The sequence below is a fragment of the Candoia aspera genome, chromosome 1 (assembly GCF_035149785.1).
Source record: "Candoia aspera isolate rCanAsp1 chromosome 1, rCanAsp1.hap2, whole genome shotgun sequence".
In the NCBI taxonomy this organism is placed as follows: Eukaryota; Metazoa; Chordata; class Lepidosauria; order Squamata; family Boidae; genus Candoia; species Candoia aspera.
The window spans coordinates 64,051,746-64,077,238 of record NC_086153.1 but is presented as its reverse complement, the minus strand read 5'-3'; the positions used below and the strand labels follow the sequence as shown (position 1 = coordinate 64,077,238).

General features: G+C 38.6%; 1 protein-coding gene across 2 annotated transcripts in view; it reads left to right on the top strand.

The window, feature by feature from the left end:
• The window catches only part of ABCC10 (ATP binding cassette subfamily C member 10), a 28,454-nt gene extending 8,826 nt beyond the window's left edge, over window positions 1–19,628 (top strand). Inside the window, exons 5-22 of one of the 2 annotated variants that reach the window (XM_063305381.1) lie at window positions 9–165; window positions 925–1,061; window positions 1,233–1,312; window positions 2,555–2,726; window positions 4,324–4,422; window positions 4,506–4,695; window positions 8,154–8,231; window positions 9,412–9,603; window positions 10,644–10,776; window positions 11,639–11,822; window positions 12,481–12,824; window positions 12,959–13,128; window positions 14,262–14,422; window positions 15,137–15,390; window positions 15,661–15,806; window positions 16,980–17,077; window positions 17,687–17,799; window positions 19,233–19,628. In XM_063305381.1, the coding sequence (XP_063161451.1) occupies window positions 9–165; window positions 925–1,061; window positions 1,233–1,312; window positions 2,555–2,726; window positions 4,324–4,422; window positions 4,506–4,695; window positions 8,154–8,231; window positions 9,412–9,603; window positions 10,644–10,776; window positions 11,639–11,822; window positions 12,481–12,824; window positions 12,959–13,128; window positions 14,262–14,422; window positions 15,137–15,390; window positions 15,661–15,806; window positions 16,980–17,077; window positions 17,687–17,799; window positions 19,233–19,362 (2,838 nt within the window). In that variant the 3' untranslated portion in view covers window positions 19,363–19,628. The remainder of the gene's footprint in view (window positions 1–8; window positions 166–924; window positions 1,062–1,232; window positions 1,313–2,554; window positions 2,727–4,323; window positions 4,423–4,505; window positions 4,696–8,153; window positions 8,232–9,411; window positions 9,604–10,643; window positions 10,777–11,638; window positions 11,823–12,480; window positions 12,825–12,958; window positions 13,129–14,261; window positions 14,423–15,136; window positions 15,391–15,660; window positions 15,807–16,979; window positions 17,078–17,686; window positions 17,800–19,232) is intronic. The other variant, XM_063305388.1, reaches the window with a different exon arrangement.
• Window positions 19,629–25,493: the final 5,865 nt, after the last annotated feature.

Below are 25,493 nucleotides of genomic sequence, written 5' to 3'. Positions count from 1 at the left end.
CACCATAGGTTTTTACAGCTTTGGCCCTTGTCGGGATGCTGATTCTTCCCCTCAACAATTTTCCTTGGGTGCTGAATGGGATCTTGGAAGCCAAAGTATCCCTAGATCGAATCCAGCACTTCCTAGAGCTCACAGACCAGGATCTGCATGCTTACTACAGCAGAGGTACACCAATGGAGAAAAATGAGACAGCAGAATGGGATGAGACAGCAGAATGACAATAGAAGTGCTTCTGGTTCATGTGAAGTAAATGTGAAAAGAGAGAATAGATGCTTGATGCTTAGGGGTTATGTTTGCTACAAAAAATTGGTATTAGTGGGATTAGTAACTTGGGGGCCCAATGCAATTTTCTATAATCATTCATGCCTACTCTTCCTACTTCCCATGCTCCAAAAATCCAGACTTCCCCCATTTTTCTCTTTTCCTTCGTTGTGTCTTTTTAAAAACACCCCAAATTTTCTGAAAATCCAGCTTTTAGATTGAAAATCCATTAAGCAGGGTAAGCAATTATAACACTTGAACATAATTTGCATTGTATGATTGAGTGCAGCATATATGTTCCTTATTAAAGGCAAGGAGCTTCCATGGGTAGCTCTGAAAAAAATTCTTAATATAGGGTGAGGTGTGTGTGTCTATGTGTGAAATCACTTATTAGGTGAAGGAAGACATTAAAGGAAGGATTTTTTTAATCAATTTTTGTAGTTCTCTTTATGAGGAGTTGATGACTCAAACCAGTGGTGTCGTTTGAACTTGGCATGTTCCATCAACCCAGCCATTGTGATTTGTAAACCATGGCATATGTTATTATGCAAATCTGTTATGCAAATGAATCATTTGTAGATTTTCATAAACTCTGGTTAACTGAACATAAGTTGTGAATCCAGTTAGTATATCTGTAGCTGTACTATTGTATTTCTGTTTCAGCTTGTCCTTCAAATCCATCTTCTGCCTTGGAGATACACCATTCTACCTTTTCTTGGTCCCCAGCAAGCAAAGAAAACTCTGAATCTCAGACACCAAGAAGAGGCCAAGTTTTCATACAAGATCTGTTGGTGACAAAAGTGAGTAAATAGGAGGAATTATAAAGGCAAACAGCACTGTCTAGGCCACATAAAATAGGTGCCTTGGTACTTCATTTTATGGAAAGAAAAAGGACATGCTCTGAATGAATGAGCCAAAGTTTGCAATATACAGAGAAAACACTGAAAATCTTGATTTTTGTTTCTTTCCAGGGTGCATTAGTAGGGGTCATCGGGAAGGTTGGATGTGGGAAGAGCACATTGCTTGCAGCTATCACTGGAGAACTTAGTAGGTAAACAGTCAATCACACCCTGCTTCTTGTATCCTTGAACTCATTACATTATTTCATTTGTTAGATTTAATATTTAATTCAGATTTCTGTTTCCTTAAACATTTCTCAAATTTCTTAACTCGTCTAATTTGAGTACCTAATCTGGCTGTGTACAGTTCAAAAATCATTCAGAAGAAGTGCTTTGGAGAGAGGGGGGAGAGGAATGACAAAATCAGTATCCTGCTGTCCCAACTCAAGCTCTGCCACTGCTGTATAGGCATTGTGAGATCACATGCACATACTATGAAAGAGGTAGAGTTTGCATCACACCACCCCAACTTTTATTTAACTGTTTTGACAAAATCTTCTGATTCTGCAGATGCCTCCAGTTTGGATCTTATAACCCCAGTATCTGCTTCATTAAAGCAGTCACTTCTTTTTGCAAGCATTAAAGCAGTCATTTTTTTTAGCTGTGAGACTGAAAAAAAAGATGCTGCTGTTTTAAGAATCACTTTAATGAGCAGACTCCTTAAAGCAGCAGCATTTTTTTTCAGGCTTATGAAAAAGCCCCAAAAAGGATGTGGCTATTTTCATTACATTTTAAAAGATGCCACTGCTTTAAAGAGTCAACTTGTTAAAGTTATTGTGATGCACAACTCTGCTGTCTGTGAATAATACAGGAATAGGATGAAGTTGCTTCCAGTTGCAAAGCCATCACAATATCATTTAATCCCCAAGAGGTCTCTCTCTAATAAGTACGGTATATTATTATATTTTTATGTATATGTATATGTATCTGTTTAACTCGAGGTGGCAAATATACCTAATACTCCTTCCTCCTCCTATTTTCCACACAACAACCACCCTGTGAGGTGGGCTGGGCTGAGAGAGAGAGACTGGCCCAAGTCACCCTGCTGGCTTTCATGCCTAAGGCAGGCCTAGAACTCAGAGTCTCCTGTTTTTTAGGCCAGCACCTTAATCACTCTACCAAACTGTCACACTCTTTCCCAGTGGTCTCTCATCAGCAACTTACCAAGTTTGCACTTGCTCTGGATAATCAGAACAAGGCCTCTGGTAAAGTTTCTTTGTCAAAACCTTGGCATGATGGTACCAGTATTTCCATAATTGAATGAATTAATGTTTTGATCCAGGCAATTGACTTCCACATATGTTGTAGAACATAATGATTAACCAGCTCCATTGTCAAAAATAATTTTGATAGACATTCTGTGTGCCCTTTCCCCACTGCTGATATACTTACAGTCAAGGTGAACAGGTCTATATTTGGGATTTGGAGAAAGGATTTGGCCTGGCTGCTCAAGAGCCCTGGATCCAGTTCACCAGTATCCGTGAAAACATCCTCTTTGGGAAGGAATATGATGCCCGATTTTACCAGGAAGTAATAGATGCTTGCGCTCTCTCTGAAGACTTGAATGTGAGTATTCTATAATGGAAATAACTCCCTTAGGTTCTCCAGGGAAACTCTTTTAGCATTTCTAATGCTTTTTGGAGTAACAAGGATCAGATCAGGTATAGGAACATGTAGGTTCAAGACAAATATATTGAGAAGTGACTTGGGATTTAGAGAGGCTTGCAAAATTATTTCTAACTTCATGATTCTTCAGTCTTCAGAACTGAACTGTATTGGCAAATGAAGAAACAGGAGTTCTTATTGTCAGATTTCACGTTATTACTGCTAGTGGCCAAAGGTGACAGAAGGCAAGGTGATAATACCTCTTGAGTAGATGTGATGGAGCCAAGTTTTTGAATCCTTCGGAGTTTTTGTCATTGTTGCTGCTTTTGTGGTTTCAAGGTGTATATATGTATTTATTTAATCTATAGCATTTATATGGACATCCAATTCAGACAATGTGACTCTGGGTGGTATAGGGAAAAAAAGAGAAAAAAAATCAGAACCAACAAACATAAAAACAGCACATATCATTAAAGCTTAATAAATGGTGATCAGGGCTGAAACAGACTGTAATTCCTCAAAGTGGGGACTCTCCTGGTCATGGCCCAAAGGCCTAGGGAAAGAGCCAGGTCTTAACCACCTTCCTAAAGGCTTGCAGGACCTATATTCCCTGTTTTTCTCAACCTTGGCCACTTTAAGATGGGTGGACTTCAACTCCCAGAATTCCCCAGCCAGCGGCCAAGGTTAAGAAACACTGCTCTAAGGTGTGCATGTGGACATATACACAGTACTCGTGAAACCTGTACATATGATAAGAAGTTGAGCACACACAGAGTTGTTTAAATAATAATAAATTTAGTCCCCGTAAAACTCCAGATTCATGATTCACAAGGAGTCCTACACAAGGACTTTGCCTCAGCTTCACTGCAGCAGCAAGAGTTGCTGTGTGCTGCTACAGCAGGAGGGACAGGACCTTGTCAGGTGGCAAGCCTGTGCTTTTTGCCCAAGACAGCAGGCAGTCTGTCCTTCCCCAGCCTTGCAGTTTTAGCCAAACTGCTCTGGCCCCCAAGCGCTGCCTGTACATGAAGGAGCTCCTCCCTCCAAAAAAACATTTTAGCATGTTGCTATTACAGTACATAGATTTGCAGTTTACTTGTAAACTCATACGGTGGTGCACAACTTTGTACTTGGTTTGGGAAAAGCTGCATAAAACATTTTTTCCCCTCATGCAGCATGTCAGAAATTAGAGGGAACATTGCTCAGGACCAACTGTGTATCAGGGAAAAGATTGTTCCAAAGGGCAGGAGTTGCTACTTTGTGTTAAGTATAACCAAGGTTTAACTCTTGTTTCCTGTGTCCCCCACACCCACCGCCCAGTGGCAAGAGATCGTGTCATTAGTGTTGGGCGGTTTGCTGCTGAATTTTCATCAATGCACTGATGGGGTTGAGGATGGCAGAAGAGGAGTTCATGACATATGTGACCTTTGGCCTACATGTTGCATATGGATATGATGGAGCTGTGAATTAAGCACCCAGGAGTTTGGGATAATTGTCTTTATTTCTCTGCCTCTGTTTTGCAGCTGTTATGTTAATTATAATTTGTCTATTTAACTTTTAGATTTTGCCAGCAGGTGATCAGACGGAGGTGGGTGAGAATGGAGTGACCCTCAGTGGAGGACAGAAAGCTCGAATTGCACTTGCTAGGGCCGTTTACCAGGTATATAAACAACTGGATGAGTACCATTGTCCTATGCAATTCTGGATGGGAAGGGGCTCAGATGTTATCCCTGTTTTCTACAGGAGAAAGAACTGTACCTTCTGGATGATCCACTAGCAGCTGTTGATGCAGATGTAGCTAATCACCTTATGGAGAAGTGTATCTTGGGAATTCTCAGACAAAAGACTCGGATTCTTTGTACCCACAGAACTGAGCTTTTGGGAAAAGCTGACACCATACTACTGATGGACAATGGCAGAATTCTCAGGACAGGTAAAGCCTGATGCCTTCTACTGTTCTTTTTGTCTAGGGCCTGAAATACTTCCCTCAGAATAGGAATTCAGAACGTGAACCAGACTCCTGTTTTTAGTTCAAGCTGGGAACTTTTTAGCTGCTCTTGCATGCTTATCATGATTGATAAATGGTTCTTTCTCAATTGCAATTGCTTTTAAATTGCTTGGAGTGTTTTTCTAATTTTGGTGCATTGTAAATTCCAACAAAAAGCTCATTATCTATAAATACAATTAACAAAATGTACAGGTGTTTAGTAAAAAATATTGAATTAAGAGAGAATATTGAATTAATTCATAGCAAACATGCCCAGTATAGTAGGGAAAGGGACAAAAACAGTGCCAGCGAGCTAATAAAACTAAGGATGAGGGAATTATTCAGAAATGCTAATAAAGCACCACACAAAAGCATCAACAGGTGCAACAGGAATGTGAAAGAGATGTTACTGAATTAGGTGCTACAGGTATTGACTTTTTAAAATTTTTGGGCTGATTATGGATTACAAATGCTTAACGTGGAATATAAATGGAGCAAATGCTCCTCAAAAGAGAAAAAAAACCATTATTTGAAAAAAATTAAAACAAGATCATAATCCAGTGAGTTTGATTTTTAAATGGAAACCCAGTTCTTTCAGATGGAGGTTAAATGAAATGCTGTTACAGAAAGAAGCAATAGTACAGTACTATAAAAAGAAATTAAGAGAGGTTTTTAAAAAATAATCTTAATAAAGGTACAGATGTAAGAATGGTTTGGGATGCAAGCAAAGGTTTCATGAGACGTTACTTTATACAACCTAATAGTGAACTCAGAAAGAAGAAGCAAGAGAAAAGACAAGCTATTTTAGATGAGATAAAAAGAAAAGAAGAGGAATTAAAGAAGTTTCCAGAGAAGATAAGTATTTCTCAACAAATTAAGCTTCTACAGCAACAATTATCTATGTTAACAGTAAGAGAAATGGAAATAAAAATGAATTACGCAAAACAAAAAAAGTTTGAGTTTGCAAATAAACCAGGGAAGTGGTTGGCATACAAATTACGAAAAGAGAAAGAAAAAATGATATTGAAATTACAAGAGGGAGATACTATAATAACAGATAATATGGTTGTGTACAAGTATTTCATCAATATTATTCCAATTTATATAAAGGGCAAGAAATTTCCCTGGAGAAGATAGATGAATATTTAAAGAAACAAAATTTACTGAACATTATAGAGGAACAGAAACAGATTATGAATGGACCCATAACAATAAAGGGAATTTTGCGAAGCTATAAAAAAGAGTAAAACAGGAAAGATGCCTGGACCAGATGGGTTACCAGCTTCTTATTATAAATGTTTTGAGGATGAACTTCTACAACCTTTACAAAATACAATGAATTCTATTTTACAGAGTGGAAAGATGCCAGAGAGCTGGAAAGAGGCTAATATAGCATTAATACCTAAGGAGGGACAACATTTGACTTTAACAAGAAACTATTGGCCAATGTCATCACTGAATGATATAAGTTGTTTACAACAATTTTGGCTGAGAGGTTGAAAATAATTTTACAAGAGTTTATTCATGAGGATCAATGCGGGTTTTTACCTAACAGACTGTTAAAGGATAATATAAGAAATGTGTTGGACGTTTTGGAATACTTGGAGCAACGTAATAAAAAACAAGCTATATTGATTTTCTTAGATGCAAATAAGGCCTTTGACAATTTGAACTGAGATTTCTTGTTTTTAAGCTTTGGAAGATAATGAATTTTGGAGGGAACTTTATAAAATGGGTAAGATCCATTTACACTTCACAGAAAGCACAAATTCTCAATGAAGATCTAAGAAAACCCTGTGAGATACAAGAAGGGACAAGACAGGAATGCTGGTTGTCTCCTCTCCTGGTTATTTTAGTTCTGGAAATATTGAATAGAGATATAAGACAAGATGAGTGAATTGTGGGAGTAAAGATTTAAAAATAAACTTATAAGTTAAGGGCATTTGCTGATCACCTGGTGTTGGTTTTAGAGGATCCACTAAATAGAAACATCAGTGGGAAAAATTTAAAGAATTTGTACACTAGCAGGTTTTAGAAGATGAAGATGTTAACAAAAAGCATGAAAATAGAGGATCAAACAGAACCGATGAAGAAAACAGGTTTTAAGATTGAAAAAAAAGTAAAATATTTGGGTATCGCTATGACAAATATGAGTTGTATGTTATTTCAAAATAAGTATGTTAAGACATGGAATGAAGTTAAAAAAAATATGTTCAGATGGGAGAAACTACAGCTGTCATTGCTGGGGGGAATTTCTGTGGTAAAAATGAATGTCTTGCCTGGAATGATGTTTTTGTTCCAGACAATATCTGTTTTGGCAACTGATGTACCATTTGAACAGTGGCAAAAAGATCTATCTAAGTTTGTATGGCAAGGGAAAAAGCCACAAGTTAAATATAAGGCGTTACAAGATGCAAAGGAAAGAAGAGGAGTTAAAATTGTATTTTGCAGCTTGTTTTTTTGCTTTGGATGAAAGAGTGGTTGTTGCTGAGAAATAGAAGGCTTTTGGAGGTAGAAGGACATGACCTGAGATTTGCATGGCATGGATATTTGTGGTACAATAAAGTCAAGGTTAATATACTGTAGATTTAAAAAATCATTATGTTAGATGTACCATACTGAGAATATGGAATGGATTGTTTTTATATATGATAATTGCAATGAGATCATTTTATGCACAAACATGGAAAGATTTGGCAATACTTTCAACAGAGGAATGGTTAGTGAAGATGACAGAATTTGCTGAAATGGCCAAACTGACTTGTTTGATTAGAGAAAAGACAATATGTTTATTTATGTTTATTGGTGACTGGAAACCCCTTATGGACTTTTTGCATAAAAAAGAAAAAAAATGAACTCACGATTTATGGTTCTGATGATTAGATAGGATAGATTATGAAAGAAGAGAGTAATGATGTAACTTTAGAGAGAGAGGTCAATTTATAATTGTACTGAAGCTGAAAGTTGTTGAGAGTCAGGCAGCATACAAGTTTAATGTTTGTTTGTTTGTTTGTTTGTTTGTTTAAAGAGCTAAAGAGAGCAGTTTGGATGTTAAATTTTTGTGAACAGAACTCTACTTGCCAAAGGGTGAAAGGGGGAAGTAATTTTACCAATTCCACTCTGCTGCCTCTATACCTCTTATTGAAACTCAGTTCTGAAGGATTGCAAACCCCTCCAGAGATTTGTAGGAGGTAGCGCTGGGTAGTGCTGGTGAAAATTTTAATATTCCCTTTCCATCAGTAAAACTCTGCCAGGCCAGATTCTTTTGTGAACAGGAGGAGTCTGTTTGCAGAGGCGGAACTCAAGCTCCAAATCAGAGTCTGGAACTTCAAGTAGAGGACGAAGCACTGCAATGTTTCATTTCCTACAGAACATGCACATGCTTATTCTTGCTATTTTTCTAGGAACTCCAGCAAAAATTCTGCCATTGGTGGAAGCTGCCCCTAAACTTGGAGCAATAAACAAGAGAAGGAAGGACAAAAGTAAGTACTAGGCATTTTCAACATTGCACTGGAATGGGTTTGTTGAAACCAGGACAGTTGGTCAAAATGGTATAAGTCTGAAGTAGCGGAATAGAGAATAAAGCTAGTTTGGAAATTAAGAAAAAAATTGGAACATGATTGGGCCCGCAGGATAGATAAGCATACAGGGCTTCTTATTTAATTGTTCCCTTCTTTCAAATGCAATAGAGGAGACAGGAACCACTAGCCCAGCCTCCCTCTGACCTGGTGCCCTCTAAATGTGTTGAGATTGCTACTCCCACCAGAATGGCCATCTTGAGAATCCTCGTAGTACAGATGGAGGAACCTGAGCTAGTGAGTCTTGGGGACTTCCCATAGAAGTAAAGCAAATCTCTTTGTACATAAGATACTGGAACATTTCTTTGGAGAGGAAACAGCTTCAGATATTTTGTCATCTTGAAATAGTGTGGATAGTGGGAAGGCCCTGTGCATAACCATATCCTCTGCTAAAAGCAAATTTAGGAGAAATGTGTGGTGGGTAGGTAGGAAGTAAGTATGCATGGCCTCACAAGGAACAAAAAACTAAAAACATTCAGAAACTCAGTTTCACAGACTGAAGGAATATTACTGCTGAAAATAGAATACTGCACCCATACATGTTTTGTTACTTTGTAAATTAGTGACAATATACTACAAAAATGCTTCAGGTTTTGCAGGGGAAAGAATGCAATTAGTAATGCCAGTAGATGCCAATGATCCTGCAACAACCATTCCATTAGTGCTCATTATTCAACTGATGTGTGTTTGAGGAAAGTCCAAGGAGCTAAGTATTATGGATTCTAAACTAGGGATAGAGCATGTCTGTACCAAAGACATCTGGATCCTGTGTAACAATGACAGATATTGAGTTAAACATTACCTGCAACAACCTTTGGTTTAAGATATGGTTGTCCTTAGGGAAAGACAGGTCATATACTTCAAGCAAAAATGATTGGCAAAGGAACAGAATTCTGGCATTTGTACCCAGATATATCCATCTGAATATCTTGCTCACTATCTGCATTAGAGGGTGGATGTAGTAATAAAATAGGATTGAGGCTCCGCAGAGGTCATAGGAAGTCCTCAAGTTTTGGGGGTGGGTGTTACCAATCAAGAATCTCTGCTTGCACCCAGTGACCTGTCATTTTTCCTATTTCCGAAGTATTCACTGAACGCAATGAAGCAGAGGAAGTGGAGCATGAGGAAGAACAGCCAACCCAACCAAGCTATTTTCTTAAGCAGGAGGAAGAGAAAAAAGAAGGGGCAGTGGCTTTCAAGGTGTACCAGGCATACTGGCTGGCTGTTGGCAGCTGCCTAGCATTATCCATACTCCTTTCACTGCTGCTCATGCAGGGTAAGATTATAACACTGCTCCTTCCCTGTTCAGGTTTCTCTTTGCTCTTGATTGTTTGCTATTTCTCAGCAATTTGGAATCTTACATTCAAAGAGATGACACCTTTATAGGAACTTAGGCATTTTGCATCAATTATGGGAACTGTTGAAGACCTGGTAGTTCTCCCAGGCCTTGGGGACAGAATGATTGTGGAGTCCTCTTTTTGGTTTTATTTGGTTGGTTTTGCTTTGTTTTCATTTTTTCGTACTTTGCTCTTCCAGCCTGTTGTATTTTTCTTTTAAGGATTGGTCTTTAATTGTAAACTGCCTACAGTCATTTGGAAGTTGGACGGACTATAAATTAAATATAATAAATGTATAAGCCACCTATCAAGTGGACTAAAAATTTGCAATTCTCAAGTTTAAAGTTTCTTGTTTTAAAGATCAAGAACAAATTTTAAGCCTTCGTGGCAATAGAAGAATGCTAGTGACTTACTGGCAATTTCTGAATTAAAGGTTATAATCTACAATGCAGGAAAATTTTGATTGGGCACATTTCCATCTTCTTTCCAGGGAACCCATTGTGCGGATTGGTTCAGAGATTCCAGGAATAAATGATTTCCTGTTATCTGAGCAAGCCTGCGTAAGCCACAGGCTTCCACATTTCTCTCTAGACAGCCCAAGTTCCAAGTGATTTAGGAAAAGGTTATGGCTACAATATAATTTTCACATAAGGCAATTTATTTATGGCATGCACATATGTTTATTTATGACTGTGGCTTCTATGCTACTTAATCAAAACAACTCAAAGCCACTTACAGACTCCTATAATACAATAAAAAATAACAGTAACTATAGTATGTTCTACTCAGCATTTTATTCGAACAGTTTGTAGAGCCATAATACAAGGTGCTTTTGTAGGGCCTCTTTATTATATTAACAATAGACAGGAGGAGTTGTCCTGTGGTAAGTTCTCTACCTCAAAGTCACGCAAATAGGCCTTAAGTGACTTTTGCTTAACTAAATAAAGTCTCACTGACTGACACTTACCCATTTCTGCAGCTTCTAGGAATATTTCTGATTGGTGGCTGTCAAACTGGATATCCAGCCTACCTCATGCTGAAAATAACTCCATCAACAACCCGGCAGCTCTTCCTTCCTCATCTTTGCTGCTCTTCTCCCGTGGGGGACTCATGTATGTCAGTCAAAGGGCTTGGCTATATTTTATTTGCACCTGCTCACTACCCAAACGTGCATGCTGTTGAATCAGATTCTTTCTCTTTGTGGCACTGTCCTCCTCCCAAACTGCCTCTGGAAAGTTGAAGGGCTCTGCAGAGTGAACTGGGAATGCAGAAGGTGCAGGGACAGGGAAAACTTAGGTTAGAGGAGCACCTATTACACAAAGTAGGGAAGAACCCCTGCATTGTTTTAGCAACTACCTTGTGAAGGCTTTTCTTGCTATGATTAAGCAGCTGGATATTAGCTAAAGAGCTGCTGAGCTGTGCATAGGCAGAGATCCTTGCAGGGGGATGGGCAAGGAGTCGGACAGATGCACAGTATTTGCTGAAGGCAGATGGGCATCAGCATGCTTTCAGTGGAGGTGATTAGAATTACCAATTCCTGTATGGTAATAGGAGTTAGGTAATCATGCTTCCAGTGGCTTCTCCAATTTCTTTGTTGCAAGTTCCCGTATTTCAGGTAAACAGATGGCTGAATCTTTCAGATGTCTTTAAAGGTAGAAAAGGTAGATAATTTGCCTGGTCAAAGCTTAAGCTCAACCTCAGTCCCCGAAGTCCTCTGGCTTAAGCGAACATAGAATTTTTAAAAACTCCTAGAACAGTCCCCTGAACCTGAGTTCCAGACTGATAACAAGGCACAGGTGGAGCAAATCTTCCTTCTGTTACAGTGACTGAAAGGAGGGGATGCTTAGTGCTATCAGTGGGAGGAAGGCCTCTTCCTGCCCTCCTGGGAGAGTTAATGCATTTGATCAAGAACGGGGAGGGAAGCTGACCTGGAGCACTGCACTTCCAGACTAATCTTGCCTGTCTCCTTCTCAGTTCCCCAGTCCTGAGCTCCATTTCTTCAAATAGTACTTTGAACATGAACTTTTACCTGACTGTGTACGGCTGCATTGCTGGGGGAAATTCAGTCTTCACCATCCTGCGGGCCTTTCTCTTTGCCTGTGGCACCATCCATGCTGCTACTGTCATTCACAACCGACTGCTTAGACGGGTGATGAAGGTAACATCTTGGGAGCTCTGTTTGGGAAAAGGAGGAACAAGGGTGGAGGATAAAAGTTGAGACTTTAAACGTTTAGATTTTTAAAAAGTAATTGTCCTGTTATTTTATATATAGTAACTAAGCATTAAATAATAGGATCCTTGTATTATAATTATAGTGTATTAGCTCTACAGTTCTGGGAAAAAGTATTTGCCCTTTTTGGGATTTTCTGAATGCTTGCTTCTCTTGGACATGGAATGTGTCAATGCTCCCGGTAGCTCCTTGTGATATATAATAAATAAATAATCGAAATAAATGATATTGCTAGTCAGCAAGGCTTTCAGAAGTGGAGATTGACTTAATTATCTTGTTTTTAGATGAGCTTACTCAAATGACACCCCCCCCTTGAATCTCAGTTTGCTTTCACGTGATCCCACAGACTTACCATTTGACCATTTGACACCAAACCATTGTTTAGTAAATACATCATGAAGTGTCAGTGGGACCTTACAGTCCTCTTTAATGGGAATGTTGTTGTTTTTTAAAAAAAATTAGAACATGATAATCCTGTGTGGGACTGCAGAGAGACCACAAAGAAGGACATAGAACTGCAATACACTGGCCTTTTCTAATACTCCAAAAGCCCATAGCCTTACTAGTTTTTCTTTTCCATTGCCAGGCTACCATGACCTTCTTTGATACCACGCCCGCAGGTCGTATTCTTAATCGCTTCTCTTCAGATCTGTACTGTGTGGATGATAGCCTTCCTTTCATTCTCAACATCTTCCTGACCAACATCTTTGGCCTGCTGGGCATGCTGGTAATGATAACCTATGGGTTGCCTTGGATTGGGCTAGTCTTACTGCCCTTGACGGCCATCTACTACTCCATCCAGCGTTATTATCGACGTACCTCTCGTGAACTCAAGCGTCTCTACAGTCTCACCTTGTCCCCTATTTACACTCACTTTTCGGAGACCTTGACAGGCCTCAGCACTATCCGGGCAACCAGGGTGACTAGCAGGTGAGTTTTGCTCTTCAGGCAGAGGAAGTGTAAACTGACCTGAAAAGTGGCTAAGTGAGAGTTTTTTCAAAAGTTGGTAAGAGCTGCAAGAGAAATTCTTCCTACTGTTAATCTTTGGGCTGAACCCAGTCTAGGTTTGAGAGAGAGAATCAAGAACAACTGGAACTGAACCAGCGCTGCCGTTTTGCCAGCAACGCGGCAATGCAATGGCTAGATATTCGGCTGCAGATGATTGGAGTTGCTGTTGTTACTGCAATTGCAGGAATTGCCATCATCCAACACCAGAGGAAACTGGGTGATCCAGGTGAGCTATGTAATCTGCAGGACGCCCCATCATCTGTGCCCATCCTTCCCCCCGAGTCTTCTCTCTTCATCTCAGAGTTTTGTTCCTTTCATTGATATTAGATATGGATTCTGGATTTTTCCCCCCTCTCTGAGGAAAGGATGATAATACCAAGAGTGCTGAAAAAGAACCGAAAAGTACTTTTTGCTTATACAATCAGCATGCATTTTTATGTGTGGGTAGGTGGGTGCTTTCTGTCCTCCTTCATCCTTCACTTTAAAAAAGGAAGAGGGAAATAATGTTGCAGCCAACTGAAGTCACGGTGTGACCAAGTGAAGTGGAATAAACCAGCTGAACTCTTCTTTTCAGCATGACAGGCTTCTCTTTTTCTAATCATCTCGATCAAGTTAGACCAACTGTCTTAAACCTAGGGCTCCCTTCAGATGCATAGTCTCCAACATTGATTTTCAGCAATAGCCATGCTGCCTGTGAAATTCTAGGAGTTGAACTCAACATTATCTAGAGGGTGTCCAGCTTGGATAAGGCAGCGTTCGATTATTCATAGCAGATAATAGCAGACAACAACCAGCAATGGAACAACACACATTTCAAATGTTTCCAAATGAGGCTTTTGTTGTACAGCTGCCAAATTCACTGAATGCTCTGGATGAAGCAGATGGTAATGTTCTCCACTAGTAGGCTTCCCATATTTTCCCACCATTTTCTTCTTTTTGTTTCCTTTACCCAAAACAAGAAATTAGTGAAGAAGGAAAAAAAACAGAATAATTATCAGTGCATTTGATTGGGAGTATTAGAAGCCCTGTCTGGAAATATTCCTCCCTGGAGATACCAAAAGGGTATTTGAAGTAGATGAATCAGGATGGGTTTTCACGCAGTGAGCATGCGTCTAGAAAGAAAAAGATTCCTGTATTAGTAATTCTATAAAAAAATGGTGATGCCAGTGTCGTCATCACTTCAGCAGTTCCAAGGAAAACTTTTCTTCACATGATGGCATCTTTCTGTCCTTTGTCTCATCTTGGAGATGGATCACTGTCTCTTACCAGCACAGGTTCTCTGCTCTCTTATCTTTGTTTCAGAAGGTAGCTTTCTGTCTTGTTTTGATTTGTTTTATTTTGCCTTTTTTGTCCCTTCAGGTCTTGTGGGTTTGGCCCTTTCCTATGCTCTGTCAGTTACAAACTTGTTGTCAGGACTTATCACCAGCTTCACTCAGACAGAGACCATGATGGTGAGTGTGGAACGGACTGAGGAATATGCCACAGAAATTCCTATAGAATCTCAGGAGGAACTGCTTCCGGTAAGGCTGCCTCGTTTCAGCTCTAAGAACATTTGAATGAATTGTTTATCTAGATGACTAGATGTAGAGTAATTGATTGCATATAATCCAAATGTAGAGATTACTTTGGGCTTTCTTTGCTTTTATTGGTGTCCTTGAAAAATCAAGTCTTCTTGAAGGACTGTAAAGACAAGGCGAACCCAAATCTCCGGTGTCTCTTCCATTTTTCCAAACTCAGCTTGTTTTAATTAGCACAATTTGGAGTCAGAGGAAGGGGAAGGGGGGTAAAAACAGCCACAATGAAAAAGGAAGGATTTCAACTATCTCTTGATGCAGTTTGTGCAGGGAATCTCCTCCAAAGAATTCCTAGGTTCTATACAGTATCTTGTGTGAAGGATGAGTCTTGGTAAACTTCTGAAGGGCCCAGGAGAGTAGGATTCCATTCCAGGAATGAAGCCTATATGCCTTCATCTTGAAGTCTGCAACCAGGGCAGAAGCTCAGTAGGAATGCAGTCTGGTGCCAAGAGAGCAGGGGAACCCAGTCATCTTCCATCAGACTATTAGATCTAGACTGGGTAGAAGCTCAAAATAACATTTGCAGTAATCCTTACTACATGGTCCATGATTTGATTTGCTGTGTTTGTACTGGTGATACTAAGTAAGAGATCAGAACGGAACTGCATTAGGTGGTAGCTATCTCTGTTAATTTCTAACATAGTTTTTTCTTCCTTCAAGGTTGCCCCAAACTGGCCAGTTAGAGGGCATATTGAATTCCAGCAAGTAATATTATCCTATCGGCCAGAATTACCCAATGCCCTGGATGGTGTTACCTTCACTGTCTATCCTGGGGAAAAAATAGGGATAGTTGGGCGCACAGGGTCTGGCAAATCCACTCTCTTTCTGGCCCTTTTCCGCATGGTGGAACTGAGAGGTGGAAGAATCCTCCTGGACAGTATTGACAACTACTCTGTAGGCTTGAAGGAGCTAAGGTAAGTCATTTTCAGCAACAATAGTGGCTCAAGGTTCCAGGGGTTATTGCTCCTTCAGTTGGTGGTGGTATGAATGTCAAGCTTAATCATACTTAAACTTTGCTGTTGCAGATTAAGCCACTCAAGTGTGCCTCAGTATGTGAACAGTGATGCCAGTGTTCCTCAAACTCTTTTGCATCCATTTGAAAAGCCAGTTTAATGAGATGGTGACAGGGTTGTTCAGTGTATCAGTTGTGTGCTTGCTATTATTTCTTGCTGTCCCCTTTTTAGGTCTAGATTGGCCATAATTCCCCAGGACCCATTTTTATTCAGTGGCACACTTCGTGAGAATCTAGATCCCCAGCAGCAACACACAGATGCTGACTTGCACCAAGTTTTGGAGCAATGCCACTTGCACACAGTAATTACAGAGATGGGTGAGTCTTTTGCTTGGGGTAGGAAAAGGAGCTGCTGGTCATATTAGCTGGTGAAGGAATGGGTATCAAAAGTCTGATAAACTATCCCTCAGAGTCTGATGTGTTGGAAAACTGATCAGAGTAGTCAACAAAAAGAAAATAAATTAATACACACAGGGGCAGAGATTCTCAGGCTGCCATGGAATGATGTATTTTGGGCTGTGGCATCTTTTTTTTTCTATCAAGGGCTAACTTTCTTCAAACAAATGTATCAAGCTGGTGTTGGATGGGGCCAAAATCAAAAGAGTATAAGACCAGATCTTTTCTCTGCTTCTTCCACCTTCCCTCTTTTTCCCTTTGCTCCCTCACTTTTCAGAGTAGACAAGTGGAGGAACAAATTGTTCTTGCCAAACTTGTTACCGTGTCATAAATTTGGGCTATTTTCTTTTGCCCCTTCATTTCCAGAAATCTGATCATTGGGGAAGGGCTACTTATCCAACTTTCTCCACCTTCTTTTTTAGCATTTTTTTTCTCCCTCTGGGTCTCTCTCCCCTTTACATAAAGGAGTTGATGCTCCAGTCCTGCTGGTAAAATAAGCTTCTTTTGATAGGAGACTCCTTTCTGGGGGGACTTTTTTGAAGTTTTAAAAAGTGTGGTAATTAAAAACCCAACATGACTGCCGTACGATATGGCTGGGTGCTTTCTCTATGTGTACTTAATGCTTTTTCTGTCATCTTTTTCTTTGTGTACACGTTTTATTTGCATTTGTGTATGTTTTGTCATTGTGGTTGCTTAGTAACACATTCTCTGGCTACTGTATTTTTTCTATGTTTATGTATTTCCTTTGTGTTGTATGTGGTTTTCCCCTCTCCCCATTTCTTTTCTGATAGCTTTCCTTATCAATTTGGGGAGAATGCAGCTTTTCCCCCATGAAAAATGACTGAGGCTTCATTTACATTAGGGAGCTGTGGGAGCAACCAGGTGGGCAGATAGAAGAGTGACCTGCATTATAACTCCAGTTTAGAATACACGTTCTAAAGGGAGGTTTTAGGGAAGGAGTGGAAGGGATTTTTCACTGAGAGCACACACCTTGTCAGCACTAGTTGCTACAACTCAGATTTCTCTCTCTTGAGTATCTGGTGCAAATGAACTAGTAAGTAAATTTTGAATCTCACATTTGTTTTTTTCATGCAGGTGGGCTGGATTGTGAGCTAAGGGAGAGAGGGAAGAGTCTCTCGGTAGGCCAGAGGCAGCTGGTTTGTTTAGCAAGGGCCCTCTTGACTCAGGCCAAGGTGAGTGGTGGTGTTTTTTATTATGTTCTCTTGATACATCCTGCCATACTTGGAAGGTGTCAGAACCATTATCTTGGAGCTGGAAAAGGTGAAGCAAGTTTGGAGCACCTGTCCTTACAGAGAAGAAAGGCTAGATTGTTCTGGACTTTTAATTGGGGGAAAAGGTAACTAAGGACATTATGTGGGTTTACAAAACTATATATGGAGAACTGGGTAGAAAGGGAGTGTATTGCTCTCTTGTAACCCAGGATTACCTACTGAAATTGATTCAAGACATACAACTTAACTTACTTTCTATGCGCTGTAATTAATGAAATTTGCTGCTACAAAACGTAAATCCTATCCATGGATAACAGATCCATGATATCTAAATGGAATTTCCACAGGAGGGAAGTTGCTGGGGTTGAAATGGTGGCAAGACCAAGAGGACTATTGCCTTCAGGATTTGAGATTTTCCAGAAGTACCTTGCTCACCACATTTGGACTTAGTGAATCCTTGCTGTTATTTAGCAAGATTCTTAAGTTTATATGCCGAAAGGTTTTATTCACAGTAATGGCATCCACCTGTTCTTTCTTGTATTTGAGAAATGCGCTTTGTCCCAATAACAGATTCTGTGCATTGATGAAGCCACAGCAAGTATCGATCAGAAGACAGACAGACTCATCCAGCAGACTATCCGCCAGCGATTTGCAGACAAAACTGTTTTAACTATTGCCCACAGGTAATGTTTTGCTTCTTCTTCAGTCTCTGCTCTTAAGTCTCTATGATTTAAAAAAATTCTAACTTCATATATATTGCTGATAGTGACTGACCAAAATTCTTGGGTTGTGCTGAATATCTTTTTTTTTCCTTTAAACCTTTATTAATTTTTCAAGATATAATGAAAACACATAATACAGAATATAGGACAGATAGAATACAAGTCTAAAAACAAAACAAGAAAAACTAAAACAGTGCAGGAATAGACAGAAAAGCATATAAGACAAGTGGCTTCTGACCTTCTCCAGCACAGAGATAAAAGTACATAAAAGTTAATCTCTTACTATTAATTAAGCATTTAGTAACATTTCTCTAAAATCATTTAATCATCAAAACAGAAAATCAAGACTTCATTTTTTTGCATTACAAGCAAATTTGATGAAGGATCTTTCTATACAAATATTTTAACCCCTCACCATGACACTGACTTGCCAAGGCCAACTTCCTGATGCTATTTTCCCTCAATTGTCAGATTTTTTTCCCTGCCTGCTTTTCTTTTGAGTGCCTTTGTTTTGTATACTAACAAGGAAAGAGTGCTTCTGCCTGCTCCTGGTATCTCTTTATTGGGGAAAGTGGTTTCCAGATCAAGCTGCATTAATGGTTGCCTTGGAATGGATCTAGGCAGCTACAGATACTAAAGAGGATTTTTTTTTGTTTTGTAAAGATATTTAAAATTGGCACATGTGAACATGGGAATTACAAACATTTTATATATCTGCATCTGCAGATAAAGGACTTCAACCAATATACAACAATAGTTGCAACCACCAGTTACAGTGCTATTACATTTTTTTAAACATCTGTGAATTCCCTAATACCACCTTTTTTTCCATCAGCTACTCCATTGATCTCTGCCTTATGCTCACATTTGAAAAACAGAAGAAAGTGTTATATTTACAGCATATGCCCAACAAGCAGCAATTGTGCTTAAATACCACCACTATGCTACCTCATACATCGAAGTGGTGCCAATGTGGATCATGCTCCAGTGTGCATGTGTGGAAAAAAAAAGATTCCACACTGAGGATCATTATACTGCTGCCAATACTGTAATGCTTTTATATAGATCTGGTGGCTACGTGGGAATGGAATGCTGGCCTGTAGAAGCCATTGGTTTAATACAGGAGGGATTTTCTTACGTAGCCTTTGTCTTTCAGATAAGGTCATCTTCAACAAATAAAAAGGCTGAGGCAAAACTCTTAATTTAAAAGAACTGGTTAAAATCCGTTTCCGGAATATATCATTTGAGGCTGTTTATGACCACACCCCCCAAAAATAAATGGTGATCACCTCATCCACTGCCTGTGAAACCTAGGATTGTGTTAAGAGAAGCACCAATAGCATATCTCAGGTATTTTGGCACTATGCCTACACTATTGTGTTTATTTCTACCAGGTTGAACACCATCCTGGACTCAGACCGAGTGATGGTGATGCATGCTGGGCGGGTGGCAGAGCTCGATTCACCTGCTGTACTCAGCCAGAAGCAGGACTCTTTGTTCCAGCACCTGCTACAAAGTGGATAGCAATAACCTTCCTGTAGACTTGAATTGACTGTACCTCATGACTGCAAGCTTTCCCATGTGCAATATAGGCCTCATCTGTAGGTCTATCTCATGTCCATGAGATCCACCTATTCACTTTAGAGTTGGAAAATACAGGGCAGAATTTTTCTGAGTAACTCAGAAAACTGTTACTTTCTTTTTGCTTTCTTCATTTCCATTCAGTCTTCATGAAAGTAAGCCCCATTCAGCAAGATTCTTCTAAAAGTTGGGTGTTATCCATGTATCATAATTTTAAAAAATAAAAATTCTCTAGTTTTTTTTTACCAATAAAGCTTGCTTTTATTTTTAAATTTCACTAACAGCCACCACATGTGTTTGTATTAACAAGATTCTCAACACATTTGTATTATAGATACATGGTGAAGGCTATAATTTAGACAATCTCCAAAAGACAAATGTATACATTTATTTATTTGTCATATTTCTTTACTGCCCAATTCGTATTATAACGAGACTGGGTGGTTATCTTTCCAGGGATCCAGTGGGATCACCCAGATGACACTGGGGTATGCACTGTAATCCTTGTACGTGCTTATATTTGTGTGTTAAGAGAATGAGGCTTTGGTCTCTGGAAATAAGGATTGAGATGCAGATAACAAAGAGTAATTAGAATCAGGCATGTCCCATTTCACTCTTATAATCCAGTAAAAGTAGAAGAAAATTGTGGGTAACCCAAACTACAAAAATCAAAGCTAGGTTCCTGCGTTAATAGGTTTACTTTTTCTTTCTGGAGAAGGATTAAACCAATTGGATGGTCAAAGATGGTTCACACTGACACAAGACAGACAAAATGACAATCATGCTTAACCCACGAAGAGAAACTTTAAGGGACTGGCAACTCCGTTGCTAAGTGATACAGTCGTAAAATGAAATGTCATGTGGCTGCTGTGGACTTGTCAGTTCCACTGTGGTCATTAAGTGAATCATGGGTCGTTAAGCAAGATGTCACATGCCCATGACCTATACCTTTCCCATTGACTTTGCTCATTGGAAGCCAGCTATGAAGGTTGCAAATGGTGATCACTTGACTGCAGGATGCTGTGACCATTGTAAACGCATGCCAGTTGCAAAGCACCTGAATCATGATCATGTGACTGCAGGGATGCTGCAACGGCTGCAAGTTTGAGGACTGGTCATAAACCTATTTTTTCAGTGCCGTCATAACTTCAAACAGTTGCTGAATGAGGCAGGCAGTCAGTAAGGACTACCTATATGTGGATACAGTACATCCTTCCTATGATCATGTGCTCTGAAGTACCTTTTTGCCTTCAAATACAAAGTGCCACACAGCCCTAACATATACGTGTCTATTTCTGCATTTCAGTGCTTAAGTTTCTAGAAGGTCCATATCATGCCAAGCTTAAGAGACATTTGTCTGCACTGCAGTCAAATCATTAGTTTACAGCTTCTACAGAAGATACATTCCTGTTTCAGTCAGCATTTTTATAAAAAATCAAAATACAAGTTTATTTTTATTTATAGGTAAAATAAAAAATATTTAAATACAGCTCAGTATACACTGAGGATGCTGTGAGTCACAGAATACTGATTTATAGCTATTGAGGGAAAGAGGCCCACAGAAACTGTTAGATAAAGCCAATATTTTTTTGCAGTTTTAATTGTCCATCTCAACCCCCTAGATAAAAGCAAAGGGAAGAACTCCTGCTTTAACCAAGTTATTTAACATGAAGCTTAAAAGGAACACTATTAATATGCAGTTCACTGTTCAAATCTTAGAAAGCTTTATAATTCCAAACTGCAGTTTGGAAGTGGCTATTGCTGGACAAACTATTTATGAGGGTTTTACAGCATAGCTCATATGCAATACTTAACAAGTTTACGGTGATATTCAGATGTATTAGATACAACTACATTAAGACTGGACTAATGCCCAAAGTTACTATTCTTTGCATACCAGCCTGAGAAAAAGATTACAGAAACCCTAACAATCTAGCCCATGTTTATGCTGCAAGGCCAAAGACAGATCTAATCTGCATGCCCTTTATCAGATTGCAGCAATCTACACAAACTGCCATGTTGAACTTCTTCTCAGGCCCAATGAAGCATTCAGCTGAATAAGTAGTTTGTGCTAGGGTTAAAAATACAATCAATCACACACAAGTTTAAAAAAGTCAAAATCTGAATTGCTGACTTCCATAGTAGTATCAATACTGTCAGGTAACATTACGAAATGTTTTACAGGAATCCATTTGCTAGTATCTATAACAGACAGTTTTGTTAAAATGATTTCCTCTTCTTATCAACTAAATGTGGAATGAATCTCTATGTAAATTTCAGGGATTATTATGGGTGTGCTTACATTTATCATCAGTAGACATTATTTCCCATCTGATCCTTTATCGTGAAAGTACAGTGAAATGTAATTTGACAATTTAAGTAGATAGCCTTCATCCGAAATGTTATTTATGGCTAGGGTGCACAGCCATCTCCTGGAACAGCTGAGTAACCTCAGGAATCCAAATATAAGGCACAGGAGATCCAAAATCTGTACACAGAAGTTCTTGTCACAACTCATTTACTGGCAACACTACCCCCGACAGAGACCACCACAGCCATGATTCTCAGACTATGGTCCAAAGAGATCCACCAGGAATTCTGTAGCTTCTCTGTTTACTTCCAGTCAGCTGACCAGACTCCCATTACTGCCTTAGCCCTCTTCTCCCTCACCAGTCAGGAGCCTGTTTACCATCTCAGCCATCTTCCTGTCTTCATCATCAATTAGCTGGCCAGGAGTTTGCTGATCTGCTCACTGCCTCAACTCTTGTATCCCCACTTTCCCTGCCACTGATTTCCTTTGATGTCACATAGCTCCTCCTGGATGATGCTGTATGACTTCCATTTCCATCAAAAGATATCTCTCTGTGGAGAATGGCATTTGATCAGATACGTTGCTTGATGCTATCTGGAGCCTGTAAGATAGTAGCACTTAACAGAGAGGAGCAGAAGATTGAAATATCTCTACACCCAGTCTGCCTGCTTTCTATAATGTGGTACACCAATTTGTTTGTACTAACAGATTTACACAAGTTCCTTCTTTGTTCAATGAGTACCTTTTTATTTACTGTTGTTTATTACACTGGGATGTTACTGGTTTGTGAAAATGGATCAACTTGGCAATAATGTACGAGAGCAGTTATCAACTGTTGTGTCCACATGAGCTATGCAAAGCAGAGCAGTGGTCTTAGACAAGCAACTCCTGCCCAAAAAGGGCAAATAAATGCATTATATTAGCCTGATCAATCCACTGCAGGATGAAGGCCTCTTCATTGAAGGTTATGAACCATATTACCCTAGTCCAGTGCAGGTTGGAAAATAAATGTTTTTTGACTTCCCAGTCTAGGGCTGAGAGTTACTGTCTATCAGGAAATATAATAAATATCTAAAAATGAGGTTTCACTGGGTTAGAGTTCCACTCATCCCTAGCCCTCTTGATATTTTGTATTATGAAACTTTGTCAAATGATGCCATCTTGTTATTATATGGTGTACAGTAAATTAAATAATTTTAGATAAAAAATCTGAGGTACAAATTTAGTTTAAAAGGGCCTTTAAAACTAGCTGGGATAGGAAGGCATACATAAATGCACCTATAGTCATTATCGTTTATTAAAAATTGAACTCTCATATTCTTAAAGACAAAAACATTTTCAAATGTTTTGGTCCACAATTGCAAGAAGTTGAGAAACACTGCACTAGGGTGTTCGGTGTTTATTTGTAAAACAAAACCATATAACAATTTATGGAAAAGTTCCCAAAATTGAGCTAATTCCAACTCAGGTATATGAGATTAGTAACTGCAGAATTTGTGGAATTTTCCTACTAAGAACATTCTGACTCCATAATTGTTTTTATGTATTTGATCTGCATCCCACTTTTTGACCCAAATAAGCTTCTCTGAGTGACCTACAACACACAGAAACGTAACTAAATACAATTGTCTAACACCCTGCACTGGGCTGGAAGCCTCATACTACCCCAGACAAATGGCTGTCCAAACTTTGCTTGAAAACACCTACAAGCTTTCCTCTACCCTTATCCATTCTGTTTTGACAGTGAAAAAGACTAGTTTTCAAAGTAATTCCCATGCTTGCTTTCCAGCCTGCTAGGTACACAGAACATAACTGCTGCACTCTTGTCAAAATGCAGTATCAGCTTGCAAGTAAGGTAAGAACACTCATGATTTCAGCAGTCTTGAACTGAATGTGATACAACCATAAAAATTCTCAAGTGACATACACATTTTCTTTACAATAAATGAAATTTTGGTGGCAGGTTCTAGTTTAACCTGATAAAATGTAGCAAAAATGTGAAAGCTCCACACTATCTTTTGCTAGTAAAAACTTCTCATTTTTCTTTGGGTAAAATTCTCTTTACCTTATTTTCATGGAAATTTACTGCCCCCCAACTCATATTTTTAACAATTTAAGAGCCTGAGATAGTTAAATATATCTGAATTAAAATAGTGGAAGCTTTCTATCTAATTATCTCAGACTGTTTGTTTTACAGTGTACTCTGGTCATGGTATTTACTTCAATTTTCTCTATGCTAAAAAAGGATCAGCACTGGTTTTAGGAATGGGTTGAGGTGTCCAAATATTATTTAGAAGCATAATTACTGTGTTTGTATACTTCAAAAGTTCAATCTGGTTTCATTTCAATAAAACACACTTCCATTTATTAACTTCTACTAGAAATCAAAGAACATACATCTGATTGGTGGATACATGGGAATTATTTGCTAATACTTTTTAATCCACATATACAAGTACTAATTTTTGTCTTACTTCTGCAAATGGTGCTATATGACCTTTCAGTGTGAAATGACAGTGTCATTCAGCTGGTAAGAAAAAACATGTTAACAGTTCGAAATACAGAGCTCTAATTTTCTGGGTTATCAGAAGATGGTAGGATTTACTGTGCTGATCCAGCTGTAAAACATACCTCAGTTATTCAGATAATTACCTTTTTTTTCTGTTTCCAACTGATTTAGAGACTTTTTAACTCATGTTTTTTATAAACCAGCTAAATCTGCAGGCTTTAAAAATTCATTCATTTAATCAGAATTTTTTTCAGTATATAATTTTATTAAGGATTTTTAAGAAGGAAAATAAAAACTAATCCAAACTAAAAGAAAGTAAGAAAAAAGAGAAAGAAAGAAATCAAAGAGAAAGCTAAAAGTGCATGAAGGGGGGAAAATAAAAGAAAAATAGATACAATGTAGCTTCCAAACTTCTTTACAGCAGTTATAGGTACAATTATAAATTTACCTCTTACTCTACAGTTAAAACTGAACTCTCTTCTTTCTATAATCTATCCTGTCTAATAATCAAAACCATAAATCGTAAGTTCATTTTTTTTCTGTTTTGTGCAAAAAGTCCATAAGGGGTTTCCAGTCAGCAATAAATGTAGATACTGTCTTTTCTCTGATCAAAGAAGTCAATTTAGCCATCTCAGCAAGTTCCATCATCTTCACCAACCATTCCTCCAATGTGGGTAATGCCAAATCTTTCCATCTTTGTGCATACAATAATCTCGCTGCCGTTATCATGTACAAAATCAAAATTCCATGACTTTTTTCCAACTGTTTGTCCATCAATCCCAAAAGAAAAACCTCTGGTCTCAATTGTATACATTACAAATGTATTCATCTTTAAAATCCTTTTGATCAGTGTGCGTATTTCAATCCAGAATTTTCTAGCATTTTTACATGTGCACCAAACATGGTAAAATGTCCCTTCTTGCTCTTCACATTTCCAACATAAATTTGAAGTACCTTTATACATTCTAGACAGTTTCTCTGGTGACATATACCAACAGTACATTATTTTATAAAAATTCTCTTTAACGTTATAACATAGTATAAATTTCAATCCTTTCAACCACATATTTTCCCATTGTTCCATCTGTATATTATAACCAAAACTTTTAGCCCACTTTATCATACTTTTCTTAAGTTGTTCTTTTGTTTCAAATTTCAGTAGAAGTTTATACATTTTAGCAATTACATGTTCATCAATTGTACACAATTCAATTTCAAGCTCAGTCTTACAATGTTCAAAACCATAATTTCTTT